Raw genomic sequence first — 27938 nt, 5'->3', positions numbered from 1 at the left:
GTTTGGCTTAGCTTCATTTGGTTTTTTATCTGGGTGACATCAGCAAAAATTATTAATGTATCTATTTTCATAGGTGTCCACAGCAGCAAAACATGCTCATGGCTGATGTCTTTTACGTCACAGTTAATAATATGAAATGTCCTCTCTCCCACTAATTCAATTACTACTGCCATAGAAAATCTGAATACTTTTAAGTTAGCTGGTTTCTTTTAATATTTAAATTAATGGGATTATAATATTTTCATAATTTCTCATATTCTGAGGTATTTTTTTCACAAATTACAGGAAACTCAGTGTGCTGTAGGGCTAATGTCCCTTTTGCAGAATGTAAAGGGAAAAAGCAGTGTTTTTTCCAAGGAAGCAACACTGTAGAGAAAAAAGAAAGAAAGATGAGAGGAAATCACCAGAAAGAAAATGTGGCTGTACTAGTAAGATGCATGTCCTCTGATGGATAATGCAGGTGGATCTTTCTTACAGTTAAGGCAGTGAGACGAGTTGAGAAACCATCTTTTCTCTACAAGTGCCATTTGAGAATATAATGAAAAAATCCTCAGAACTATATATGCATGTTCTGAAAAGCTATGCATACTTAGGAGAATAGTCCTTTTTTTTTAGTGATGCATATGCTATAAGATATGTATTCCTTTGTATGTCTACATGTCTGTCCACACAAAATAATCTGGTATTGCCTCTCTTATATTCAAGCCCTTGTCACAGATTGGATGTGGGACCATTCCCGTTATCCAGTGTGACTATTCCTAGATATTACTGTACATGATTGAAATACAGAAGTATGTGTGTTCTGCCTACCTGGAAAGATTTAATGAAATAATTTTTTAACCCACAAGGCAAATGTCTTTTTCATAATGACATACAAATACTGCTTGAAATAACAATTTTGGTCAACAGATTTTAGTTCTTGACTTCAAAGAAGAGTTTTTGTAAAAACACCCCACCTGTTTCCTCCTTCAGACAAGAAGTAAAAGAAGTGAAAGGTAAGGACTTTTATTTTCTCACTTAAAACAAAGGAAATATTTTTGTTAAGTAAGAAATACAGGATCTCCAAGATTGTTGAATAATATGAAAAATGCTTATCTTTCTTTTTAATTTTGTACCATGAGCCCAAATTCTTCTTATCTGCTCCAGAATATCTATCAAGACTCTCACCTGGCTAATTTCCAGTAGCACCATAAAACTCAACGTGAAATGGCTTAAATTAAAAGTTGTTTATGAGTGGTAAAGCCACTGATTAATTCTATGACTTACCACTAGGAGTGGTGGAATGATTATTATACCATGCACAGCCATCAATGTATGCTGATCATAAGCCACATATTTCACAAAGATGCAATTTTAGAAATATTTTTACTTAAATGTGTTTCCTGTGGCTCTGCTGAACAAGTTTCCCAACATACAGCTAAGTTTTCATACTACCACAAACAAAAGGCCCCAAACTGAAATGCATGAACTGCAAAATTTGCTGCATACCATCTGGGCCATCTTTTTCTAGCCTTAAAAATTGATGGCACCAAGGATTTTCCTGAAGTCTTTGGGACAAGTTTCCAGGTGCCTTAGGCAACCTTAGCAATTTCAAGTAGCTTAAATGTAGCAGACTGTTTGGTTCTCAGGTTTTGTAAGAAGGTAAAGAAGAAAATGAAGTTTCCCTGTTACACACCTCTTAAAGCAGGTGTCACATCTCCTTTCAAGGTAGAGTGCAACATTAGTTGAGGATTTGGGAAAAGAGTTGGAGTTGCATTAAAAGTTATATCATACCATTTTGATGATGAAATATAAGGCTGAGGAGTTGCAGTAGGGAAATCTTGCAAAGATGCCTCCACAGATTTGCTCTCAGCTTCTGGACTATTTATCACACTCCTCTGTCCCTGGTATTAGATGCTGGACTCAGGCAGGTAATGCAATCAAACCAGGACCTCTTTGGTTTGGCGGTGTTTTTCTTATTTTTGTTTTTGGGATTTTTTTGTTGTTTGTTTTCTCATTTTTGCTTTGTTTTGTTTGTTTGTTTGTTTGTTTTGGGATGGATTTGGTATTTTTGTTCAGCTTGGGTTTTGTTTGTTAGGTTTAATTGTGTAGTTTGTTTTTTTTTTTATTTTATTGTGGTGTTGTTTTGTTTTTTTTGTTTGTTTGTTTGTTTTTCCTAAAGCATGCAATTTCAGAGGAAAGGCATTCTTATCCCTCTGACTTGGCCCTGTCTCATGCCAGCCTCACGGTCTATTCTGTTTCAGCTACATTTGAGTTTTGGAGAAAACAAATGTAGCTGTGTCTTCCCTGTCAGGGTGATGAAGGAAGAGTTGAGCCCTGTTTGTGAAACCGGAACACAGGTGAGAGTGGGGCAGAGAGAGAGGAGGGGAAGCAGCAGCAAAACAGCAGAGAGAAAAGGGAAGTCAGAGACCCCAGGATGCTGTTGCAGCCTGAGAAATTGATGGAGGGGCAGATTAAAGCAAAGTAGTGAGGCTGGGAGAGTGGATGCAACAGAACAGTTGCAGGGTGAGACCATAATCCAGAACAGTTTGAGAAATAGTTTTTTCTTTTTCTTTTTCCTTTTCTTTTTCTTTTCCTTTTTTTCTTTTTCTTTTTCTTTACTACTAAGTACTGCTGAATCATCTTCTGATACAAAATTTTCTCAGTATTTTGTCAATGTTCATGCCCTTTGTACATAACAGGAATAAAACCTTTTCTTTTTAAAGGTTAACACTTTTAAAGAGTATTAAACCCTGTATTTATATTTTAGCTTCTGTATTCCTTACTAACAGGTTTAACTTTGAGGCTAGAAGGAACGCATGTGGAGGCTTTTTAAAACAAATAACAAAGAAAAATGTTTTGCAGAAAACAAGAAATTAGATGCAGAGGTATATTTCATAAGTGTATCTCACAAATATTTGGTGATAATGACTATGTGCATATGAACATAAGTATTTATTTGGGAAGAGAATGGCCTGGTCCTAATGGCACAGATGTTAAAGGGTTTGAACACAAATGGCAGCTGCAATGGCTGACTAGAAAGTTGCTCTGCTCCTTGTCTTACTCTGTTGGAGGTTGTTCCATGATCTGGCTGGAGGCTGGAGAGTGAACACACTGCATTTGCACACTGATGCTGAAAGCTCTGTGCATCAGGCCTTAATATAGCTGGAAGGAAGTTGTTACCTCACCAGGATGAGGCTATCAAGTTGTCTAGAGGGGTCTTTTTGTGATTTCATTGTCCATGACCCAATGAATCAATGAGGAAGAAAACACAGCACAATACCTCAGCATGTCCAGGCAAATCCAGAGGTTATTATCCTTCAACTATCAAACATTTTTATCATCAACAGTTTTATTCACTGCTTTAAGAATAATTACTCATCTGATTATTTCCATGACAATCTTGAGTCTTACATTAAAGACATTTTAATTGTGAGGTAATTAATGATAAAAATCAGCTCTTGATCCTCTTCCTGCCCTGATCACCTTTTTCTTAGAAAAGCCAATGAATTAATGCCCCTGGGGAAGGCATTAGCATGGGTTTGTAGGATCAGAAAACAACACTAATGTTGTCAAAATCCAGAGTCTCATAAATTATAGGCATGCAAGAAGCAGCAAAATGAAGGTGTGGAGAGAAAATCTTGTGGTTCATAACAAAGGCACAGATTATAGTTCTGTTTAGAGAGGGCAAGAAAAGGGAAGTTTGTGAGAGAGAAGGGAAAATGGGATTGGGGAATGGGAGAAAGAAAGGAACCACACACTTAACAAATGTGCATTTCTCCTTCAGATAGGCTATTGTTTCAGTTCTGCATTGACAGACTTTATTACAACAGGTTAGCACTTGAACACCTCTACATTAAGATGATAAGTAAGAGTCCAGAGCAAGAGAAAAGCAGCATCTGTTAATTTAGCCTGAGAGGAAAGCAGAGAAGAATAAAAGGAAAGGAAAATGTATTTGTTAAACCTAGCATCTGGTTGACTGTTTTACATACCGAGGAAGGGGATGGTAGAGGTCATAGGGCATGATCTGCTTGTATCCATCACTGTTAGGAACAATAATGCCAACCCTCTGAGTAGAAGGTACACATAATAAAATAAACACTAAATGATTACATTATACAACTTTTGAATTACAATATTGTATTACATTACACAATTTCATGTATTACAGTAATATCAAGCAACAAAACAAGATATTTTACCTAAGCTATCATCCCATTAAAAAAAAAGCTCCCATCCTACTTTTTCTGAGTAATTAAAAGAATAAATCACTGGATACTACTTTTTCCTTATAATATATTATTGTTTGACAAATAACCAATCTACTGCTGAAAGTGACCCAAATATTATATTAACTTATGTTGTTATAGTCTAGCATCAAAAAGAATGTTTCTATACTTCATAATTTCTTGGAGCTTGGATCCAAAATCACTGAGGACAATAGGGGAACTTCTATCTGCTTCAGAGACTTCTAAATAAAATCCTTTCTATAACTATTATATGGTTGTTTCTGCCCATCAAATAAAACCTCTGGTAAACTGTGTAATCACAGTGCAAGAATTTAAATCTGCAATTCCCGTCTCTTCACCTTAAATGAATCCAGATCTCCATTTATTTATTTTTTTTCTCTGGAACAAAGAAGGAGCTTGGGAAAAAATTAACATGTCAGGTTGGATTTTTTTGTTGGTCATAAGTGGTAGGCTTGCTTTGCTGTGCTGTGGTGTTACAATGCAACATCTAAAAGTTACAGAAGGTAATAACATAGATCAAAACTAGGAATTATCTGAAATATCATCATGCCAGTTATGTGTGAGATGGATACCACTTGTCTCATTGGCAGCTATAGGGTCTCACTGAACTGCTAGTCTGAAATTCTGTGTTTTGTCCACACTTCAAAAAAAAAGAAAAAAGCAAACAAAGTTTATAATTTGACTCAGAGTACAGTAATTTCATGATTACAAGCCGCACTTGATTATAAGCTGCAGGTCTGGGTGTCGGCAATGTTTAGGTCTTTGTCCACTGGATTATAAACCGTATTTTCATTGCAGGGAGGACCCACGTGCAACAAAGTAAACAATTAGTAACGGAATTGCGGGATTGCTCGCCCTGGCCCAGCGCTGCCCCGTGGTGCCGGCGGGAGTCTGCTCGCACCCACAGCAGTGGCAGGAGCCAGGGATGGAGCCCGCTTGCACCTGCGGCGGCTGTGGGAGGAGGAGGCATGGAGCCCACCTTCACCTGTGGCAGCAGTGGGAGGGAGCCACGGAGCCCCTGCTTCCCCCCGCCACTGCAGGGCCAGCGGCACAGAGCTCCTGCCTCACCTCCAGGCTGTGGGGCCGGCAGCACAGAGCATCCTGCCTCCCTCCTGGGCCGCGGGGCCGGCAGGAGGGAGCCCCTCGCCTCCACCCCGGGCCGCTGCGCTCTCAGGAGGGAGTCCCCCACCTCCCCCCACCACGCTGCCAGCATGAAGCCCGCCTCCACCTGCCGCGCAACAGAGTAACCAATTTGTAACAATCGTGCAATCCTGGGTTTTACCGGCAGGTGCTTGGCTTGGCACCCTGGCTCACACTTCCCATTTTAGAAATTTCAGAACTTTTTTCACATATTGGCAGCTCCTGAGAGTAATGCATTTCCGGGTTGGGATAAAAATTTTAGTCAAAATGGTGTAGCTTACAATCGTGAAATTACTGTAACTTTAACCATGTTTTCTCCCAGTTATCAGGCATATCTATTAACATAAAACAGACCATCTCAGAGGACTTCACTTATCACCTTCATCAAAGCCACTTGGGTATTTGGATGGGGCAGGTGGGCAGAAAAATCAAGGAGTGAATACTAATTGCATTAAAATAAAAAGTGTGTCTCCAATTTACGGAGAGATGAAACTGAATGTCAAGAATAAAGGTGGTTTTCAGGAGCCTTTTACAGATGAGAGCTGGTAGGTATGCTTCTATGGATTTCTGGAAGGGGGAAGGAGTGAAGGAGGTGGAAGGGAGAAAGTATTCTCCATCCTCAACACATTTCACTGAAAAAATGCTGTAAGCATTCAAAGGAGTCTTGTCAGGCCAGGCCTAAAGGGGTCTATTCTCCTTTTAGTCAACAGGGGTTTTATGTGCATAACTTGTCCAAGATAGAAGAATGAATCCCATTGTGTTTCCACAGCAAGGAGTCAGCGCCAGGTCAGCGTGCTGGAATTTTCCAGCCAAAGCATGGGAAGCAGCTGGAGCCCTGGAAGTGTGTGAGAGGGACTAGACAGTTCCCTATAAGATCAGCAGCCACTACAGCCGCAGGAACTCTCTGTATATTTGCATCTTTGAAGAACTGCCTTTCCACACAAAAATCTAAAAATCTACAAGAGGTTGTTCTGTCGCTGGGAAACTGGAAAAGACAAATGGGTCATTGAGAGTATGGTCAATGAACAAGTCTTTTCAGGCTTAGCTTGATGGGTAGACATCTGGAGATGTGAAGGAATTGTGTACTAGCATTCTCAGAAGCTGGAAGGGAAGGTTTTTTGTCCCTGCTTTTGGGAATTTGCTGTTTTCCTGACTCTTCTACTACTACTGTTGAAGTTCCACTCTGAAGCTATTTGCACTTTCCAGCTCATCAACTTGATGTGAGAAGTGGTCGGAGAAAAAGGCTAACATAGTGAGTTAAAAATTAAAATAATTGCACAATAAAAGCATACACCGCCTAAGAAAAAAAGCAGGTTGCAAAACGTTTCATTGCAGTGAAAAGTATTTTCTTTCTAATAAACATGATATCTACGCATAATCCAGGTCTGTATGCTTTAGAATGCATTACTTCCAAGACTGTTCATATAGACATAACTGTACCACAATCGAACACTGTTATGAATATTAGGTAACATTTAAAAACTACTAGGATAATATTGTAATTGGAAAGGTTTGACCCTCAAAAATTTTTGCATGCAAAAATTGCACTTCTCTAAACAGTATTGAGCTCCACAGATTTATTGATGCTCTCTTTGTTCATACGTGAGGGGCTGCCAAAGGGTCTCTTTCTGTGACTACAAGAAAATGAATCACAGCCATAAAGTCATAGCAAGGAAAAAGGCCCCCACAATAACACACAATGGTTTAATTTATGACTTTAAATTTTTTTTTCTTAAAGATAAAATAAAAGAGCAGATGGTCATCATATCATTAATGACATCTGCACTTTTCTAGCTAGTCTTGTGTGAGGTTTTTTTGTATCTGTTCCATAAAAAACCCCTAAGACTAAGCTAGCATTTAAAAAACCTTAATAGATTACTTTGGTGTAGTCTTACTTTTTGATGGGTTTAAATTCCATGAATCTATCAGTCCATCACACTCCTACAAAACAAGATGGAAGAGATCTACTTTATGGGGTTTATTTACTGCACATTACCCAGACAATGCAAAGGGCATGGTGTGCTAAATGAGCAGAGGAAATAATAATTCCTTCACTGAAATATGTGCGAGTAGCTAACAGGACTCATTCACAAAACATCAAGAGATTTGGCAGGAGCAGGAGTAAAAAGCAAATTATTTTGCAGGGCTGTTCTGTCTCCTATATCTGCAATCTCCCTGCCTTTCAGAAATTCCTATCATATATTCTGCACGTTGGCGCTTTTTTGCCTCCTGAGGGCTGGTAGTCTCAACACAGTTGCTCTTCCAAGGCACGTGTATGGTTAGAATGGGAGCTGCGCATGACAGAGGTGAGAGTGCTGCAATCAGATCTGCCATCTCTACAAACATTCAGCCTTCCCCTGGGATGAGTTTCCACAGCTGCATTCCTTGGAAGACATGTTTGGTCAACTCGTCCCCAGTTGCTCCTTTTCCCTCTTAATCCGAGTTAGCACAGAGGACAAGCTCAAGTGCCTTTCTCCTCTACCTCCCTGAAGACTCTAGGAAGGATAGCCCTTCCCAGCTCTCTCTCCTGATCAGTCTCAGGCTGGAACCTGTTGAGCCAAGCAGTGGCATGGGTGCCAGAACTGTGAGAGGAGCCACCTGCTCCCAAAATGTCTTAGGGTGGTGTGACCCGCATGGGTGACACCGCATGTGACTACATCAGGGGACATCCTACCACTCCCGTGCTGGCATCCTGCACCATTGCTGTGCCACTGCCCAGCCTCTGCAGGATGCTCACTGCCTCTGGCTCACAGCCTTCACTTCTGCTGAGGGTTCCATCAAATAATAATAAATAATAATAATAAAGTAGCTTGGGTTGGCTGTACTGGAAGACATGAGAGTGGACACCACAAAAGAAAATAGTTTAGCATCCAAACCAGCATCTCTGTGAAAGCCATGGACAGACAACAAACTTGTGCAAAAGATTGCACTTCAGCACTTCAAATCCTGACACTAAGGGGGTGTGTGATATTGCACTTCAGTGATCTCTGCAGACGCCACACTATGACATTATCTCCTTGCGCTACAAGAGCACTCTCCATGTTGGGAAACAGTTAATGAGGCCTGCAAAGAGATGGTATCTGTTAATACCTCCTATGTATTATTCTGTGAATCTATTACTTTTCCCCTTCAGTAACACCACAGTTACAGGTAACATTGGTTTCAGTGCCTACTTTTGCAGGCAGTGAAATGGTAATTCTCATTTTTGCTACCAGTATGAGTTACCTTTCTGGTTTCTGGATGCTATCCATGTGAATCTTGAAGAGCTACCGTATAAATTGTATTTATATGTTCTTTTATATGCTCTTAGTACTTTACAGATTGGCAAAAGCCAACGTCTGCTACTTTAACATTTAAAAATGGCATGTCAGTGGATACAGTAAATTCACGAATACAAGCCGCACTGATTATAAGCCGCATCTCTGGGTCTTGGCAAACATTTCGGTTTTTGTCCATAGATAAGCCGCACCCGAATATAAGCCGCTTTGTCGTTCGCAGCGAGGACCTGCGTGCAATTAGTAACAGAACCGTGGGAGGGCGGGGTTTACTGGCTGAGCTAAGGCTGTGCAGGCTCGGCCCGCTAGGGGCCGCTGACGGGGCCAGATGGCCCAGCCCGGTGCTGCCGCTCGGGGCCGGCCGCCGCTGCCCCTGGGCTCGGTCACCCCGGGTCGGCGCTGCCCCGCGGTGGCAGGCAGGGACGGAGCTTCCCCGCTCCTGCCGCGGCGGCGGGCGGGGACAAAGCACCCCGTCGGCTCCCCGAGCCGCGGCAATGGCGGCGCGCGCTTCCCCCCCCTCCCCGGGCCACGGCAATGGCTGCGCGGGGCTCCCGTCGGCTCCCCGGGCCACAGCAATGGCGGTGCCGGCTTCCCCCCCCCTCCCCGGGCCACGGCAATGGCGGCCCGGGTCTCCCCCCTCCTCCCCGGGCCGCAGCAATGGCGGCGCGGGCTTCCCCCTTCCTCCCCGGGCCGCGGTAGGGGCGGCCCGGGTCCCCCCTCTCCTCCCCGGGCCGCGGTAGGGGCGGCCCGGGTCCCCCCTCTCCTCCCCGGGCCGCGGTAGGGGCGGCCCGGGTCCCCCCTCTCCTCCCCGGGCCGCGGCAATGGCGGCGCCGGGCCCCCCCCCCGTCTCTCCCCTGGGCTGTGGCAGAGGAGGAAAGAGAGCTCTCCCGCCTCTCTCCCCGCCCCCCGTGCTGCCTGCAGGGAGCCAGGCTCCACCCGCGGTGCAACAAAGTAGCGATTTGTAACAATCGCAAAATGCCGACTTTGCAGCTGCTCGGCTCAGCACTCTGGCAGGCACTTCTGAGGTTGTATTAGCCGCTCCTGATTATTAGCCGCATTTCCGGTTTAGGAGCAAAATCTTAGTCAAATTGGTGCGGCTTGTATTCGTGAAATTACTGTACTTTAAAAACACTATCGAGGAAGCCATCCTTTTGTGTCAGCCTCCAAAAAACCCTCTTGCTTTAAACAGAATGTCTGTTTGGCATTACAGTACCTTACCTTTATAAAAAAAGTCTTGTTTATGTGCAGAGATTTTACATTCTAAGCAACATATGGTTTAATTATCATTGCTATAGACTGCTAAAAACCAGTCTCTTTACAGTTCTTGAAAGAAGTGTTTCCAGTCAAGAGCAGAAAAAGTAGTTCCTTCCAGTAGCATGACTGTAATACTTCTAAATATTTTCTTTTTTTATTCAGTTCAACATTTTATGGTGGTTTGGATGAGCAGTGTTTGATTAAAAGAGGGAATGAGCTGATTAGTAGTTAACACTATTAAATGTTAACAACTGAATATCCAGAGAAAATTTCTGTAAATGACCATTTTGGTAATTTACTGCAATTTTGGTGTCTTCCAGTACTTAAAATAGACTAATTTTCCTGTAACTTCATATTGGGCAGACAGATACCTGTATTTGATGCTCATGGCAGTACATGATGTATTTTCCCACCTTACAGCTTGTCATTGGAAGCATCTGGGCTCTCCTTTCTGCCTTTCTTTCCATGTTTCATTAATACATATTGTCCCCTCAGAGCTGAATTTGCTCTGCTATTTACATCTTCTAAGTGCTTGACAAGCGCTTTCTGGCCCACCCCCCTCCCTATTTTGACAATTTTATCTTCTAGATTAATTTAGATTACTTTTGCCCTGTCCAAAAATTCTTGTCTTGAGAACTACTTGTCTTGAGAAGAAAAGTACCTCTTCAGGCATTAGAATTATTTGCTGCTCATCTTTATCCTGCTCTTGAACTCAGGTGACCCTGATTATTACTATCAGAACATTGCCATTGCTACCAGCTCCTTTTCCATCTACAACTCCACTTTTACATTGCCGAGTATATTATGGACTTCTCATTACTTAGAATCACTCTGAATGGTCATAACATCCTGGAGTCTTTTGTATGCCTTTACTTGTACCTCAGTGCTCTTGTTAGGTTAGCTGAAAATTGACAAATAAAAATTACAATGTTACTAAAATTTAAATTTTATTTTACATTTCTTTTCAGTAATGCCTGCCTCTGTCACCACTCAGTATGGATATTTAAATGTGAATGCTAAAAGAAAAACTTTGACAAGCAGGAAGAGGAGTTTGCAATTTTGCTGGAGGACTCCACAAAGAGTATATATCTGCGAGTTCCTTCAAGTCTCTGGACCCTGAAAACCTTCCTGGAAGGAGAGATTTTCCCCCAGATTTTCCACAGGTATTAACACTATTCCTAGTGGCAGGCTTACAGATAAAACTCTAGGCAACCTCTAGGAACTGAAGTGTTAAAAAGAACACTTCATACTAGAGGTTTGCTAATATGAAATTTTTTACACAGTTGCTTTTTGAATTTTGAATCTTTGCTGAAGTTGCTTTTAGAAATCTTTATACAACATTGAAATCTCCCACATTAACATGTAACAGGAATAGGGAAAAAATATGGGAGACTGGTAAAAATGCAGAGTAGAATGGCTGGGAATGCCACCTAAGAGCTGAAGATCAAATGATGAAATCTAGAAATAATACTGACAGTATCCTGGTGAGCAAGTGAATGATGAGTGGGGCAGCAGCCTTTTTCACATTTGTCAAAATTGCTTTTTGGGGGGAAGCCTTAGAATAATGAAATGAATGTATCTTCTGCTTATAGCACCTTAGATTTATCCTAAATATGAATAATAAACCTTTTGATAAACCATAATAAACCTAACAAACCTAAACAAACCTTTTCTCTAAGCAGGAAAAGCAATTCCTTTCATTTTTTATCAAAATTTACCAGAAAGGAGGATAAAGATGAAAGCTAAGACCTTTCAGTCTGCAAATTTTGGGTAATAAAAAGATTTTCACTTAATTAAGTAGATGAAATACTAATGTTGGATTTTGCCACGGAGAAGGGGAGTGGACTAGATTGAACTAGCTGCTGTTTGCATCAGTAGATAATACACATATAGACTTGTTGCCAGTAAAAGGCAGACTTCTGTAAAATCATAATGGGCTGTAAATGAACAAAATGTTCCTTTTTACTTTGTAAGGCATGAGATGGATCCAGGACAGGTTTGGTAAGAGAGGCTGAATTAAGCATTGATATGTGGGGATTAAAAGGCACCCAAGTGCATTATGTCTTCTGTGAGACACGAATTACTGGCCTGACTTGGATGAACAGGATATGGGGGCGCCTCTACTTAACCTGGAGAATGAATATGTGTAAATTACACGTGTTTGATAAATAACCGTCCACATACTTTCCCATGTTTATTGAGACTAATCTTTTTTGCTATTCATGATGCCAGCAATACTGCTAATTATTGCCATAGTTAGCCAAATAAAGTAAAACATTTCTAGGCACTAAATCTAAAGAGGCAATTTATTGCTGGCTCACAATACTTGTGGTATTCATTTAAACTTTTCTTTCAGCTTACCCTTTGCTGAAAGTTTTAGTGTAAGCTCTCCTGCAGCAACCAATCTCAGTTCCTTTATTCAGTGCCATTATGGTCATCAGTGATTATTTTCTGTGGCATTTGTTAACACACCATAGGAACAATCAGCAACCACTAATCAGCTATGCCTCACTGGAACTGGGTTTGCCAGGAAAAATTAACTTCTTAGTTTGATACTGGTGGAGCAGAGCCTCTCCCACACAGCAAAGACACTCACATACTGTCTGCTCTGTAAGAAACCATCAGGAATCCAGAAGTTACCACAGATTTCCCCTGTTTTTTTTCCTCTGGGTTGTTGATTCTTGAATTCTTTACAAAGACACTTTTGAAAATAGTATTTTGAAATTTGGCATACTGTGAAGATGTTACCAAAAAGCCAGTTCCTCTGGGATGGCATAATTGTATTTCTAAATAACTCTCCCTCCCCTCAGGGTCTTTATAGCCACAACTTTGCCTTGTTGTGTCTTATATAAAACAAAATTGCTTCCTGACATCTGCCCAGTTGTTATTTTTTTTGCTTTCCTCCCATGCAACATGCAGTCATCTGTATCACCATTTGAGAAAAGTATGGAAAATACCCACCACACAAATTCCAGAGGCAAATTACATATTTGAACCAGAATAGCATGTTTAGAAAATAGCATCTTATAATTTGGAAATACAAAACCACAAAAAACCTACATAAAAATTACTTTCTCATTGAGAATGTGATAGGTGACTCTAGAAGATAGGTTCCAAATTGAGTCCTATTTTTCAACAATCTTTTTCCTGAAACATTCATGTTTCAGCATTTGATCTGGTCATACCTGGCCTCTACTGACATCTGTCTCTAACAAATTGTGCTTGTGGGAGCAAAGGCATACAAACTGCCATGTGCTCTGGCTAAAGGTGTCTTTAATGACAAAGAAATCTGACTGTTAACTCCAGAAAAGGTCAGTGAATTTAATTGAAAACTTTCTCTAAGAAGTAAAATCTATCTTTGCCTTAGCTTTATTTGTTCTGCTTTGATAATGCCTAGCTAAAGCTGGACACCTAAGCTCTAAAGCTGATACACGTAGTTTGGGCAGCAACCATCCTCAGCCAGGTGGATACATAGCCTCACAGGTTTCTTAAATGTCCTTTTTCTCATTAGGACATCTTTTTTCTTTGACACCTCCAGCAATGTGAAGTGAAAAAGCAACTTTTCAGGTGATGCCTGCTTGAACTCACTTTATCAAACTTGGTAAGAAACTAGGCTAGAGGGAAAGTAGCTGGTGATAAAACGGCTTTAGGGCATCCTTGTCATGCCTGCTGGACTATGTTTAACCATCTTTTAGGAAAGTCACACAAGAGGACCAAAAGATTTAGATTGCACAAATAAATTCTGGAGTGGATACAGATAAATTTGAGTGGATACAGATGGACTCCCATTGAAGTTCAGGGTAATCAGTGCAACAAAGGATTGGTTTTTTTTATGGTTTTCTTTCTTTTCTTATACATGAAAAATCTGACTATCTGATCTTACTATTTTTACTATTAATCTTCTGAGGAAGGATGCACTGGTTGTGCATACAAAGAAGAATGTCTTTACTCCGCAGGCCCAGTGAACTGGCACAGATTGCCCAGAGAAGCTGTGGAGTCTCTCTCACTGGGGATATTCAAGAGTGATCTGGACATGGTCCTGTGCCATGTGCGCTGGGATGATCCTGCCTGAGCAGGGAGGTTGGAATAGATGACCCCTGTGGTCCCTTCCAAACTGACTCATTCTGTGATTCTGTGATTCTGTGGGGCAGCAGAGATAAGAATCTCATGCAGGGCCAAAGGACATTGTTAACTAGAACAAAATCACTTATTATATATTAGAAGCTGCCATAAATGTAAGTAGGCTTTTTATTAAGGAGAATATTTTTAAAAAATCCCGCAAAAATAGTTCAACTCATTGTGATAACAGTAATTTTAATGCAAAAGGAATTTTGTCCGTCTCACTAACACTTAAGAGATGTGTATTGATCATGAGAATGGTATCGTGGATAATTTGTTTTCTTATACTTGGTAACAATTAATGAGGCAAAATACATTCTGAGGGGAAGAAACAACCATTTTAAATCAGTCTTTGCAATGTAAAGGTGCTAAATAGAGGTGTTCTACACAGTGCATTTTTAGAATGAAAGAGAGGCTGAATTAAGTAGGAGAAATAGCAACAGAATATTTTCCTGTTTTATTTCACTCCTTTAGAGCTCAGCCTCCTTGAAAATTAAACCCAACTGACCTTGCAGGACAAGGATCCAGATTACACTCTTGAAGTTTTGGCTTTGGCTTGATATTTTCAGGATAATAGTGACAGTATTGATCTGCTACTACCCGACTGCTTCTCAGATCAAAGCACTCAGCAGACGTCAGTTGATAACCTGTGACACACAGAGGAATAAATAATATGAGACGTTACGTTCTTTCTGCCTGGCTCTGAAATGTATCTAAATTCTGGTTTGGAGAAGAAAACTGATTTCATCTTGCTTCAGTGCCTTTGGATGTAACAGCTATTGTTTTACAGGTCAGATTGAAAACAGCAATGTAAATCACATGTAGTAAGAAATCCAAAGTAACCAGTATGGTCAAACAAAAAATCGTAAGTTTAGAAAAAAAAAAGGAAAAACAAAGGCTGAGGTTCCTTAGTCACCAAGACTTGTGCCCTCAGTTTCAGTATAGAGAATAAACCTGCTGGTAGCAACAGGGACAAATGGAGATATCTTGTTTTACCAAAACCAGGCCCAAATCCCATCAGTCGTTATGTTTGACAGTTCTAGCATTAAAGGCAGACATGTGACTATCAAGACGTACTTAATCTACAGAATCTGGCACAATGCTGAAAATCTACAGGCTACTACCATGTTACTGAATCCCTCCCTTCATTTGGTTGAAACCATTAAAATTTTTAGATTTTGCTGATTTTTAAGGTCCAAAACTCAGGGCAGAAGTTGAGACAGGTCATGTACGCAGATGACAGCTTCTGAAATACAGTGGTAATTCATTACCTCCACCACAGGATGCTGAACAAGGGAAAAAATCTGTTTCCCTCCATCTGTGAATGATAGGCTGGTAGAAGATGAACTGGACTGAACTGTCTGCAGCACCAGCATAATGGATCTGAAAAAGAGGTTATATCAAACAGTGAACCTAGCACAAATGCTGGGAAGAAGGACTCCACCACAAGCACCTTGCAGATTGGAGACACCTTGAAGCTTCATGAAATACCAGACGTACTTTGCAATTACAAAACCAAAGCATGGATCGGTGAGAAAATCTTGGGTTCAAAACACAATCAAATAAATTTCTTGGCATAACCAGCGACTATTTTGAGACCACATTCTGAAATAATAAGTGCATAGCAAATTTATGATTAGTGCTTTTGAGTAATCTTATAGGGACAGAGGATAGGGACTGATGTTCAACGAATCATAAAATCACCTTCCACTACCTACTATCTCTGACACAAGGACATCAATTTTAGATCTTTAATGTTTCTCAAAAAGCATTCTCTGACCAGTTATAATACACTGTGATACATGGTAGTGTAGAGTAAAATACGGGAAGCTACACTGTGAAAAATAATAAGCAGTATAAAAACTGTAATTCACCTTTTTTCTTCCTGCAGTGAGGTCTTTATTTCATTCTCTTTTCTGGCACTGTCATTATTATGAAGTTTGATCTTCTGCTTACTTTATTTTGCTTGTAAAACTGCTGATTTCATAGGCATGGAATCCTGGCTGGGGCTAAGTGCATGTCAACAAAACTGTCTTTAGAGCCTACAAGCCACCTGAGCTTGTAGCATGCTTTCAGTATTAGGTGTGCTGAATGGATGTTCCACTTAAGCAAGAATTTGTAGTGCAAGGACTGCAAAATTACAGACCTTCAAAATGGTAAAGCAGCACCATTTGCACCTGGCCCGGTATAAAAAGAACCTTCCTGTTTGATATCTCTGCTGGTTAATCCAGTTATGAGAGCTTCAAAATCTCAACAGGTCCTTGTCCTTACCTCTAGCCTCTACATGAACAGCTGGCAAGGGATGAACAAAAATATGCTGTTAAAGACCCCTCCTATTTGATTATTTGTCCTAGGACTTAGTGTTTCAGTGCTGCTTGTGTGTCTCTGCGTCAGTGGCATGATGCTATCACAGTAGAGAAAATGCCAAATCACAACTAGAAAATATGGACTCTTTTGCAAGGCAGTACTGCTGCTCTCAGGGGCAATCCTTCCTCCTTTTTTTTCAGACAACATAAACTGTTTAACCACTGCCTTATTTTCCCTTTTTTCTTTCATGTTTCAAAGGAGTTTCCTAGTTTTAAAACCCCATTTTCCCCTTACTCTTCTCTCTTTCCAAACACCAAGAGACACTCAAATAATGGTCTGTGAAACAGAAGCAAAAACATGACAAACTGAGATGAACTGTGCAACGTGAGTGTTTGTTTTGTTTTCCCCTGTAGATGGACAGCAACATGATTACAAATCAAGATATTATCTTGAAGAGCAGGAGGACGGCAAGAATATTGATGTGTGTATGAGGTCTGGTCTACTGAGAATAAGCCTGCCCTTTTCTAATTAAACAGTGATGTCAATTCTCAAAAGGAAAAAAAAAAACAAACCAGCTGTAGCAATACAACTGCTTCAGCAATTGGGAGGCCTTTTGTACAGATCAATATTGTTTGAATGTGTGTGTCAAAAACAGGATACCTAGCTCCTTGTGTGGGGATGATGCATTAATTACACACTTCAGAAGGGCTTTTCTGGGCTCGTGAAAGCCTCAGGCACTCCTGAGAATAATGTTCTGTTGTGCTGGAAGCCATCTGGGGAGGTCTCTGATCTCAATGTGCAGGAAAGGCATTCTCTTGTGAGAATTCTGTTTTTGCTCTTTCTTTTTCAAGGATCATCAGTGATCCCTACACTCAGATCTACTCAGTAGTATGGTCTGCAGTGAAACATGAAGAACAGGCCAAGAGTTCACACATGGGCTACTATAAAAGGAAGGGGAGGAAAAAAGAGTTTATGTTGAAAAAAATCAGGAAGAAAGAAGAAAAGTTCCTCTCTCTTTGCAGACTATTCCTGCATGTCTGGAGTTAACTGTTTCGACACAGAGAAAAGACAGATGTACCATCTTTAGTAGCTTAATGTGGAAGTCACTCATACAGCCAATGATAACAGCATATGTGGGAAAGAACTACAATAAACCACAGTCATAAACTCAGATTATACAAAACCAGCAAATAAAAGAAGCATACACAGCATTTTGTATTTTTAAGGAGTATTGTAAGCAGAAGAGGAACGGTAAATGGTGATTACACATAGCAAAAACTTATTTTTTATTTTATTTTACTGTTTGTTAAAGATCTTTATCCAGGAAAAAACATCCCTGGCTACTTGAGCCCTGAAAAACTCAATGTGAGACTTGATAACTAGATGCTCTAAGAAATGTTGTACTTTGACTGCATGGGGCCAACTCCTACACATTGAGATACTCAGCTCTGTAATATAATGAAATTTTTGTCCTTGCAGTATTAGCAACAGCCTTATAGCTATGAGAAATGCCAGAGATCTAAACAGAGATGGCCATCACCTGACAATCTCGAGTGATTCTTCTAACTAACATTGTTAGAAGATGTTAGCGAAAAAGTATGTTAGTAACAAATGATAATAACAAAGTTACTTAGGTAACTGAACTAGAAATAATGGTAATTGATCATTCTACTTGCAAATAAAATGCTATCTAAATTTATTAACAACTGAATAAAATTCCAGTTCAATAAAAAAAGAAATAATGCCTATGGGAAACCCCAATTAATTATATATGCTACTTATATACAAAGCTGTAGTCCACATTAGCTTTTACTATTCAGAATGGTAATAGGGTTGTTTTAGATACTCATCTGAAAATATCAGCACAGTGTGCATCAATAGTTAAAAGCATGAATATAATTTTGCAGAAAGAAAGAAAAAAGGAGAGAAATGTATACAGCCAGGTAGAATCCATTTGTCCTGATTGTTATGTGCATACAATCATAAAACTATTAAGGTTGGAAAAGACTTCTAAGATCAGCCAGTCCAACCACTGATTTGATACTGTCAAGTTCACCACTGCATCATGTCTCTAAGTACCACATCTACTCAGTTTTTGAACACTTCCAGGGTTGGTGATTCCACTACTTCCCTGGGCAGCCTGTTCCAATGCTTAATCAGCCTTTCAGCAATGAAATTTTTTCTAATATCCAATCTAAAGCTCCCCTGGTACAACTTTAGGCCATTTCCTTTTGCTCTATTACAGTAGTTTCACGAATACAAGCCGCACGGATTATAAGCCGCACTTCCGGTGCCTCGACAATGTTGCTGTCTTTGTCAATAGATAAGCCGCACCCCGAATATTAGCCGCACTTTCGTTCGTCGCGAGAATCCGTGCGCAGCTTTCACAAATTGGCCAATTAGTAACAGGATCGCGGCATAGAGGGCTTAACTGGCTCGGGGCGGGGCCAGGAAGGCTCGGCCCGCTCATGGTTGCTGACGGGGCCGGCCGGGTGGTGCTGCAGCCGCCGCCGGGCTCACTGGCCCCCCTCTCCCGTCAGCACCGCCTCGCTGCTACGTTTACGTACTCGCCCTGCCGGCGGGCCAGCCACTGCCGCCGCTGGCAGGCATACCGGCCGCCTCGCCTCTGCGTTGTTTACGTAGTCGCCCTGCCGGCGGACCAGCCACTGCCGCCGCTGGCAGGCATGCCGGCCGCCTCGCCGCTGCGTTGTTTACGTAGTCGCCCTGCCGACGGACCAGCCACTGCCGCCGCTGGCAGGCATACCGGCCGCCTCGCCGCTGCGCTGTTTACGTAGTCGCCCTGCCGGCGGACCAGCCACTGCCGCCGCTGGCAGGCATGCCGGCCGCCTCGCCGCTGCGTTGTTTACGTAGTCGCCCTGCCGGCGGACCAGCCACTGCCGCCGCTGGCAGGCATACCGGCCGCCTCGCCGCTGCGCTGTTTACGTAGTCGCCCTGCCGGCGGACCAGCCACTGCCGCCGCTGGCAGGCATACCGGCCGCCTCGCCGCTGCGCTGTTTACGTAGTCGCCCTGCTGGCGGACCAGCCACTGCCGCCGCCGCCGGGCTCGCTGGCCCCCCTCTCCCGTCAGCACCGCCCCGCTGCCGTGTTCCCTAGCCCTGCCGGCGGGCTGCCGCCGCCCGGCTCGCCGGCCGCGCCGCGTTCCCTAGCCCTGCTGGCGGGCCAGCCACTGCCGCCGCCGCCGGGCTCGCTGGCCCCCCACTCCCGTCAGCACCGCCCCGCTGCCGTGTTCCCTAGCCCTGCCGGCGGGCTGCCGCCGCCCGGCTCGCCGGCCGCGCCGCGTTCCCTAGCCCTGCCGGCGGGCTGCCGCCGCCGGGCTCGCCGGCCGCCCCCTCCCGTCTGCACCGCCGCCGCGTTTCCTCGCCCTGGCCGGCACTGCAGGCCCCCGCACCGCCGGGCTCCCCCATGCTGCTGGCCCCGATTCTGCTGGGCTTCCCCCGCTGCCAGGCAGCCCCACCCGTCGGCCTTCCTGCTTCTGCCATGCTCCCCTGCACTGCTAGCCCCAGTTCTCCCAGGCTCCCCCGCCCTACTGACCCGGCTCTGCCGCCCCCCTGCCCCGCCCTGCTGGCTCAGGCTCTGCCGCCCGCCCCCACACTGCTGGCCCCGCCTCTGCCAGGCTTTCCCACCTCTGCCAGGGCCGGCCGGGCTCCAGCTTGGCTTGGGGCTGCCGCGGGCTCTCACTTCCGTGTTGGCAGCTTTTAGAATTTTGTTAATGTATTAGCCGCCCCGGAATATTAGCCGCACTTCCGGGTTTCCACCAAAATTTTGGTCAAATTGGTGCGGCTTGTATTCGTGAAATTACTGTACTTGTTTTCTAGGAGAAGAGATTGACCCTTACCTCATTAAAACTTCCTTTCAAGTAATTGTAGAGTGTAAGTTCACCCTATTTTAACATATATATATGTATGTACAGTAATTTCTTCATATAAAACAGAAATTAAACAATATAATTAAGTTTTATTAAATTATAGATCTGGAGTGAGTCTAGAGGAGGTATGTGAAGATGATCCCTGGAGTAGTCCTGTGAGAAAAGGCTGAGACTGATGCCTAATGGTTTCTTTCTTTTTTTTCTTTTATCTATTCTCTGTATTCTTTACACAGATACTTGTAGCTTTGTAGCTTCAATTGTAATTATTGTAACTAAGCTTCAGTATTTTCCTAGGCAGAAAGACAAATCATATTCCAAAGCCCCCATCCTACCTTGGCTCTTTCTGGGAACCAAGGCTAGAAAACAGTTCTTTGAGACACATTTTCACCAACAAAATTTAGGCCTGCTGGAGGGGGGTAGATTTAGAAGGGGCTTGGACTGGGGGAAGAATCGTATCATCACTTGTGCTCCTAATTTGTGATTTTGTCAAATATGATAATTTGCTAAATTTATAAACCTGTATTCACCCCATGTGGGTAGGTTTTTGTGGACATTTTCCATATTTTCCCCTGGATGCCTCCAGCAAAGACCAGCCTTCAAATTACCTCCTATACTAATATTATCTCGAAAGTGTGTGTTGTTTCATTTTTAGGTTCTTAAGGCATCAAGACATTTGGGGTAGTTCAGCCAGGGGAATTTGTACAAGTACACCTTACAGCAGTCACTCAGTACTTAAAGGGGTCTACAAGAGACCTGGAGAGAGGCTTTTAACTAGGGCATGTAGAGACAGGATGAAGGATAATTGTTTAAAACAATTAAACAGTTATTAAACTGGAAGAGGGTAGATTTAGTATAGCTATAAGGAAGGAAATCTTCCTTGTGAGCATGGTTTGACACTGTAAAATATTGCCCACAGAAATTGTGGATGCTCTATCCTTGGAAATGTTCAAGACTGGGTTAGATGTAGCTTTGAGCAAGTTGATCTAGTAGAATGTGTTCCTGCCCATGGCAGTGGAGTTGGAACTAGAGAATCCTTGAGGTTTCTTACAACCCAAAATCCTATGAGTCTATGCAGATGCTAGGAAAGAGTCAAATGATGATGACAGAAATATCAGATACAGAAGTAAAGGAGAAGGGAGCTAAACAGTAGTCATAATTTCCTGTTTCTCGGAGTGGGAAAACCAGAAGGAATCAGTGAAAGTATTGCACCAAGGTTTGAACAATGAGATGGATTCCTTATTTTACACAGTGTATCATTATGGAAATCATTGCATGACCTAAGGGTCAAATATATTGATTAGGGAAATGATCCTGTTCTACATACGATTAATTGAAATAATTTATATTTAATAGAAAAAAAAATGTTTGATAAAAAATAAAAACTGTGCATTGTTTTGAAAAGGTCTAGTTCAAGGTTTTCCATACATTTCACCTCATTTGCCAAAATAGGAGAAAAAATAATTTTTTTGAACCTGTTGCAAGATCTAGTCAAGATAATTAATGATTGCATCTCTTTTCAGACTGGTCATTACTTGTGAGTTTATTACAAAAATTCTATATTTTTTTGGATATCAAAAAATCAGATTGGGTGATTTTTATGCTTATTACTAGGAAAAGAAGTATTGAATGCAAACATAGGTTGATAAAAGGCGTTGATGCTTCCAGCTAAATTCTATCTGCAGTGTGTTGAAACCACCTCAGGAAGACACATATCTCAAGAGGTACTTTTGCTTTACAACAGACTGACAATATTCCATTGATCTCTTCTAGATGAAGGAAATTGTTTCAGTGAGTTGACTTTGCTTTCAAAAAAGCTGAATCAGCTGAATTAGTTGCACTAAATGTTAACTATTACTATTTCTGTGCACTTAGCCTTAATTCTATCTCATCTACTTCCAGGAGCACCACCTTAATGCCAAGCTGTCAGGGCTTCCAGGATTCTTCCCCACTTTCCACCTGATAGGAAGCCTTCTCCCAAACATGAGATATAATCTCTTCTGGAAACCTCTGCCAGCATCAGAACTAAATTGCACTAAAGACCCTTACTGTCTTCGCTCCCAGTCCCAATATATAATACCTCAAATATCCAAAAATATGTGAACTATAAACAGTAGCTCTTTGCTGCTAGAGCAAATTTGCATCATTTGGCCTCTGCCTTAAAGCAAGTGCTTAAATAATTTATTTTATGCTACAAACTAAATCACTGTGTGCTTCTTGTTCAAAGTAATATTTAATCCAATCCTGGCCCTAGACTGACAAGGCCCATCAACCTCTCTGCCAGCTGGCTGCCTGTACATGCATTATCTCCTGCATGCCCTTGCAAGCCACAGGAAGTCTAGACTAAGTCCCAACCTTATTTTCTTTTGCTAACCTGGACTGTTATCAAATGCATTTATCTCATCAGCACTTTCTGACGGTGCTAGATTGCAGCTGAGCCAACAGTTATCTGGCTAGCTCTGGAGCTCTGTGTAATTCAGCATCCACTTTGAGATGCATTTTATGACTTTTTTTGACAATTGGTGCCCAGAACCCTAATTTCAGCAGTAACTCTGCCCAAGTGAATCCTGTTCACAGCATTTCTAAATCAGCCAGCAGCACACCCCAGCCACCAGCACAAAAATAAAAGCACCAGACAGTTTCTCTTTGCAGCAGCCCTTAGCCAAAGCTTGTCACCCCTAGCACCACAAAAAGACAGCATCAATGTAATGCAATCCTAATCCAAATCCAAAAACCTCTGAAAGCCTTCAAATAAACATTTGTGCAATCCAACTTCATGCATCCCTCATGCAAAGGGCTTTGTCTTGGCAGGCACTATGAATGAACCCTCATCGATACCAGGGATTTAAAACCAACATAAACATAGCCTAGCCTAGATCTAGGCCTACAGTTGTTTATCCTCCAAAACAGACCTATGCCTAGATAGTACCTTTCACTAGAGCTTGTTTTAAGCCCACTGATCTTTGCTCAGCTGCAGGGTTGGGGCCCTAGCTGTGCAGTCAGCCTGTGAAGCAGACCCCAACAGGCTGAGCTTTGCCAGTCCCACTCTTCACTGGCAGTCCCTACTGGTGGTGCCCCTAAGCCTGCCACTAACGTGGCTCATATTTACAGTCATCTGCTGGTTATGGTCATCTCTTATTATATGATCATCTCTAGACTCTGATATTTTGTCCTGCTCAAAGGAGAGCAGATGTGTGACATGAACTGAGTACCCCAAGATCCTCTGTTTAGAGTCTGAAATGTGCAGACATTGCTATTAACAGAGGGATGTTTTAGCATGGACAAGAGAGCAAACATGACACTAGCCACAGAGCAGATCAGGGTTGCTCTGCTGCAAAGGGTGTGTCCCCCTGTGTGACATTAACATTTTTATCTCCAGACCACAGAAACAGACTGATTTCCAAGTGAAAATGGACAGTCATTCCTTCAGGATTATATCAAACATGATACAATTTTCTTACAGAAATTTAAGTGGGATTTAAATACACTGGTATGCTTTCCAGGTCTTTCGCCTTTCAAAAATTAAAGTTTACAGTGGGGACTTACAATTCTCAAATGATCAATATAAAAAATAAGAAAATTAAAACTTCGCTCCTTCTTCAATTTTGGGATAACACCATATTCTTTTAAATGAAGCTGTTATACTGAATTATTTTTACTGTTTACACATCTTGTGAAAAGATTGCCAATAGTTTTGCATGTGAGCAATGTGCCATTGACTCTTCTATAATAAAGAAATCCAGTAATTATACAACTCAGCTCCTCCAGAAACAGCATGAGGTTTCTTCTTGCAATTTTAAAGCACTCTGTGTTAACTTAAAGAAAGTTAAATGTCAAGTCTCACACTGAATTTTTTTCTTCTGAATTATATCCAGATATCTAACTTGACCTGTCTGAATAAGAACATTTAGGGTCAAGTGAAAAGGATTACAAGAATAATTCTGGAGACACACGATTTTAAAACTAGAGTTCTGTTACATCTACAGATTCATTTAGATCTGTTTGCATAAAAATCTGCCTTGGCCCAGGAAAGTAAATCTTGACATTCAAAGAGATCTCAATAAGGAAAGATTACTAACACCACAGAGAAATATTAAATCTGATTTTTAAAAGAGAAGTACTTTAATTTCAAAACCTGAAAGCAAAATCATCATGGATAAAGCAAGTATGAAAAGCATTCCAAACCTGACACAACTGAGAGGTAGCATCTTGGATTACATGCATCTGTGTATGTTCATATCCAGTAAAATCTAACAAAATAAATATCCAGTAGAAAAAAATAAACTGCTAGAAAAATAATTTAATAGTGCAGAATAATATCTGTGTTGCATGAAGTAATAGCTGAAGTATCTTCTATAGCTGTTGATTAAAAAAATTAACCATGATTCAAGAGAAAAAATTTGTGAGTGCCTAAACCAATGTAAAATTTAATTCTAACCTTAGACAAGATCCTACTACCATGAGCAGTTGGTTGGGAGTTTTTGGTGTATTTTTCTATATCCACAAAAAGCAACATATTTAACACCTAATGAGTCATGGTACTTTGACTTTCAAAGGTGCAAACCCATAGAAGAACTCAAAATAGTTTCATCTCAATTCAGCAGTGTCTGTTCTGCCCATGCCTAACCAACTTGTACACTCATATTACTCAGACTGCCATCATTTAAACAGGGTACTCCTTTGATTTAACCAGCACTTCTTATCTTGCTTTGACAGAGAAGGAAATGCAAGCACTAGGGAAATAAAGGTATTTTCCCTGTCATAAAAGACAACAGTGGAAATATAAGGAAAATAGTACAACCCTCCCGTTACCCTTTAAGGACAATTGGTCTACATGATTAGCTGTTTTCCACAAATACATTATAACTAGGCTGCCAGAAATTCACAGGCAGCAGAAATAAAACAAAGTGAGAAATTCTGTTTACATTGTACTGATGTTCACTATCTCTGTATCGTTTCTAAAAGAGGTAAATGAGTTTCAGATATTTTGAATTGAACAGTATCTATTTTAGTAAGGTATTTTTATTCTGCCATTTAAAGAGGAAGCGACATATTCCTTAGTTCAGGCTTCTCCTTGTGAATGAGTTCTGGAAAGTGCAATTTGCTTTTTGAGCTGCTAACATACCACAATGGGCAGGGGACAGTCTACAGGGTTGCGCTACTTCCCAAGCTAACCCATTCCAGCCCAGCTCAGCTTAACTCAGGACAATCACTTAGGACATTTTCCAGTTCACTGTTCAAACCTCTAGCTGCCATTATCTCAGGGTTAAAGCAAATGTCATCTGCCTCTGGGGCTCATAGTGAAAAATTTGCATAGTCCTGGACATGATACAGGTTTCGCAGTTTTGCAGCTGAAATCCTTCAAGTTCCTTGGATCTATTGAAAAATAATTCATTTTATTGTAAATCCCAAATGTTGTTTTTTGTATGTTTGTTCTCCCACAGAATGTGTGCATTGCTTCCAGCAATGTGTTTTATATTACCTGGAAGAATAGAAATGCTCTAATGGGAAGAAACAATTTTCCTTTTATTGCCAGTGCAACAAAAAGCAGAAATTCAACATGATGCCATGACTTCTCAAGTAAAGTTATCCCATTTATTTTGGAACTCGAGAACTTGACTCTTCACTCTCTTAGTCTTCTGTGCAACTACACTAGTATACACCCAAAAAATTATGGGTCAAAGATATATTTTTTGCTTATCGCAGACAAAGAATACTGAATGTCATTGATTTATAAGTACCTCAGTAGTGCATATAGAAAGTAATCTGTCTTTTCTTGAAATGAGCTAATCTTTTCTTTTTAGGGCACATATTGGCTATGCCTTCCTTGACATAAATTCAGTCTCTCTCTTCTGAGGAGTTTCCAGTGAGGCTTTCATCAAATATATAGCCATAAAGAATTACATGTAGAGTTCGAGAGATAGCCTGTATTAGGCTTTGTAATAAACATCTGCTGGAAAATTAAGATCTAGAAAAATCTCTTTCATCTTCATTGTCTTACTTTATGCTGCTCTAAGATGTCGATGATCAATGACCCTCACCTTGACAGTAAAGTCCGCAGTGAGAGGCCCAGACATTCTTAAGATCTCCTTGTCAGGAAACTTCTGGAAGTCAATGCTAGAATTTTCTACAAGGAAGGAGCCAGTGGTGCTGAGGCTATTTTCACTCTTCGTGCCTTGGAGAGTCCTAGTTTCCAAATCTGACAAATAGAAAAAAATTGTCAGAAACCAAAGCATTGAAATTTGAAGTGAGAGCAGAAAAATACCCCAGCACAAATTAGTAAATGGCAACTCTTTTCCCACAGTTATTCATATTTGCACACTTTCCTTTTATTTTTTCTCTTCCATCTGCTTTTCGTCTTTGTTCAACCCTTAGATTTTTAGCTCACATTCCCCTCCTCACCCATAGGTCATGTTTTTACTCTCTTCCAGACATACTAATCCATTCCCTGTTAGGCATATTTGCTGTTGTTTAACTCACCCTCAGTAAGTCACGCTGCTATGTGGAGCATGACTCAGACCTTGGCCCATGAGCACTGCTAAGTTGCTGTACCCACTTTCAGTTCAAAGGTGGGTCACTAACCATATGTTGTAGTGGAAGACAATTAACTGAAAGCAGGATATCCAGGAAAGAAAGGTCAGTATGACGGCAATCCCATTTCCTCTCCAGAAGCAGTCTGACCCATCCCAGTGGAGTAGAAGGGGAGAACCTTCCCGAGTTCTCCATCTGGCTCTCTCTGTATTCACAGTTCCCCAAAAATGGGCATAAACCCAGATACTGTATTGTAGTAGCTACTTCTGGTTCTCATATTAAAAGTAATGATAATTTCTTAAATAGAAATCAGGAGTCAGAAAGTAGGTCTGTTTCATCATTCAGCTAGCATCCCTAAAAAGTCCACATTAACCTTTGGGGCACATTCACCAGTAAACAGTTTCTGGTAGTTATTTAAAAATGTCAGCGCATTTCATGATGAAAGATTGCAAAGCTGCAAACCTTTCACATATATTTATGAATATAGGCACAAAACATCCAACACAGTGAGGCAGCTAAGGCATACTATTCATCTATGATGGAAATACCTTTTCAGACAACAAAAAGAAGAAAAAAACATTTGCGTATATGAAGTTGCTAATTAGGGAACACAAAAATGTAATTGCAGTAATTAGACTACTTTTCGTGATGGATTAAAGGAATTAATTAACGAAGATGCCGAGACAGTACACTAAGAATTTGCACTTGGATCCTTGGATTTCAGTGAGACCACTCTCTGCTTTGTGATGCACTTGGCCATCTATTTGTTTTTGGACAAGGCTGTATGCCTCAGGAATAAAGATGGTTTTAAGACTTGTGTATATATAATCAGCCTCCTGTAGGCTTCTCCCACAACCAAATTTTGCAGGGTAAAATACTCTCTCCCCCTGCAACTGGCTATAGCTCATACATATACAAAATCCTTTGATGAGTGAACAGAAAGATTCATGGAGCCATCTGAAACAAGAAAGAGATATATTTGGACTTATTCATGTTTACACAGTGCAGTTAATCTAAATCTCAACCAGTGAGTGAGGTAGACCTTGCTGATTCAAATATTTTTCTCATGAAATATGATATGGCCTGAGTTAAGCTTTAGATCCATCTCTTCAGCTAAAATCTCATTTCTCTCTGAGCTGTCTTATAGCTCAATTTCACTGAAACAATAACAAAAGTACAAAAGTTCCTACCTTGGAAGAG

At 41.3% G+C, this 27938-nt stretch overlaps 1 protein-coding gene across 1 annotated transcript in view; it reads right to left on the bottom strand.

Annotated features, from left to right (window-relative positions):
- ADAMTSL1 (ADAMTS like 1) overlaps positions 1–27938 on the bottom strand; it is a 433712-nt gene that overhangs the window by 95073 nt on the left and 310701 nt on the right. The window contains exons 8-11 of the mRNA XM_033085355.1: positions 26249–26406; positions 15289–15400; positions 14526–14664; positions 3972–4022 (exon numbers count right to left, since the gene is read on the bottom strand). Coding sequence (XP_032941246.1) covers positions 3972–4022; positions 14526–14664; positions 15289–15400; positions 26249–26406 — 460 coding nt within the window. The remainder of the gene's footprint in view (positions 1–3971; positions 4023–14525; positions 14665–15288; positions 15401–26248; positions 26407–27938) is intronic.

This window comes from Catharus ustulatus, chromosome Z, assembly GCF_009819885.2.
Source record: "Catharus ustulatus isolate bCatUst1 chromosome Z, bCatUst1.pri.v2, whole genome shotgun sequence".
NCBI lineage: Eukaryota > Metazoa > Chordata > Aves > Passeriformes > Turdidae > Catharus > Catharus ustulatus.
This window is presented reverse-complemented; position numbering and strand designations above follow the sequence as displayed.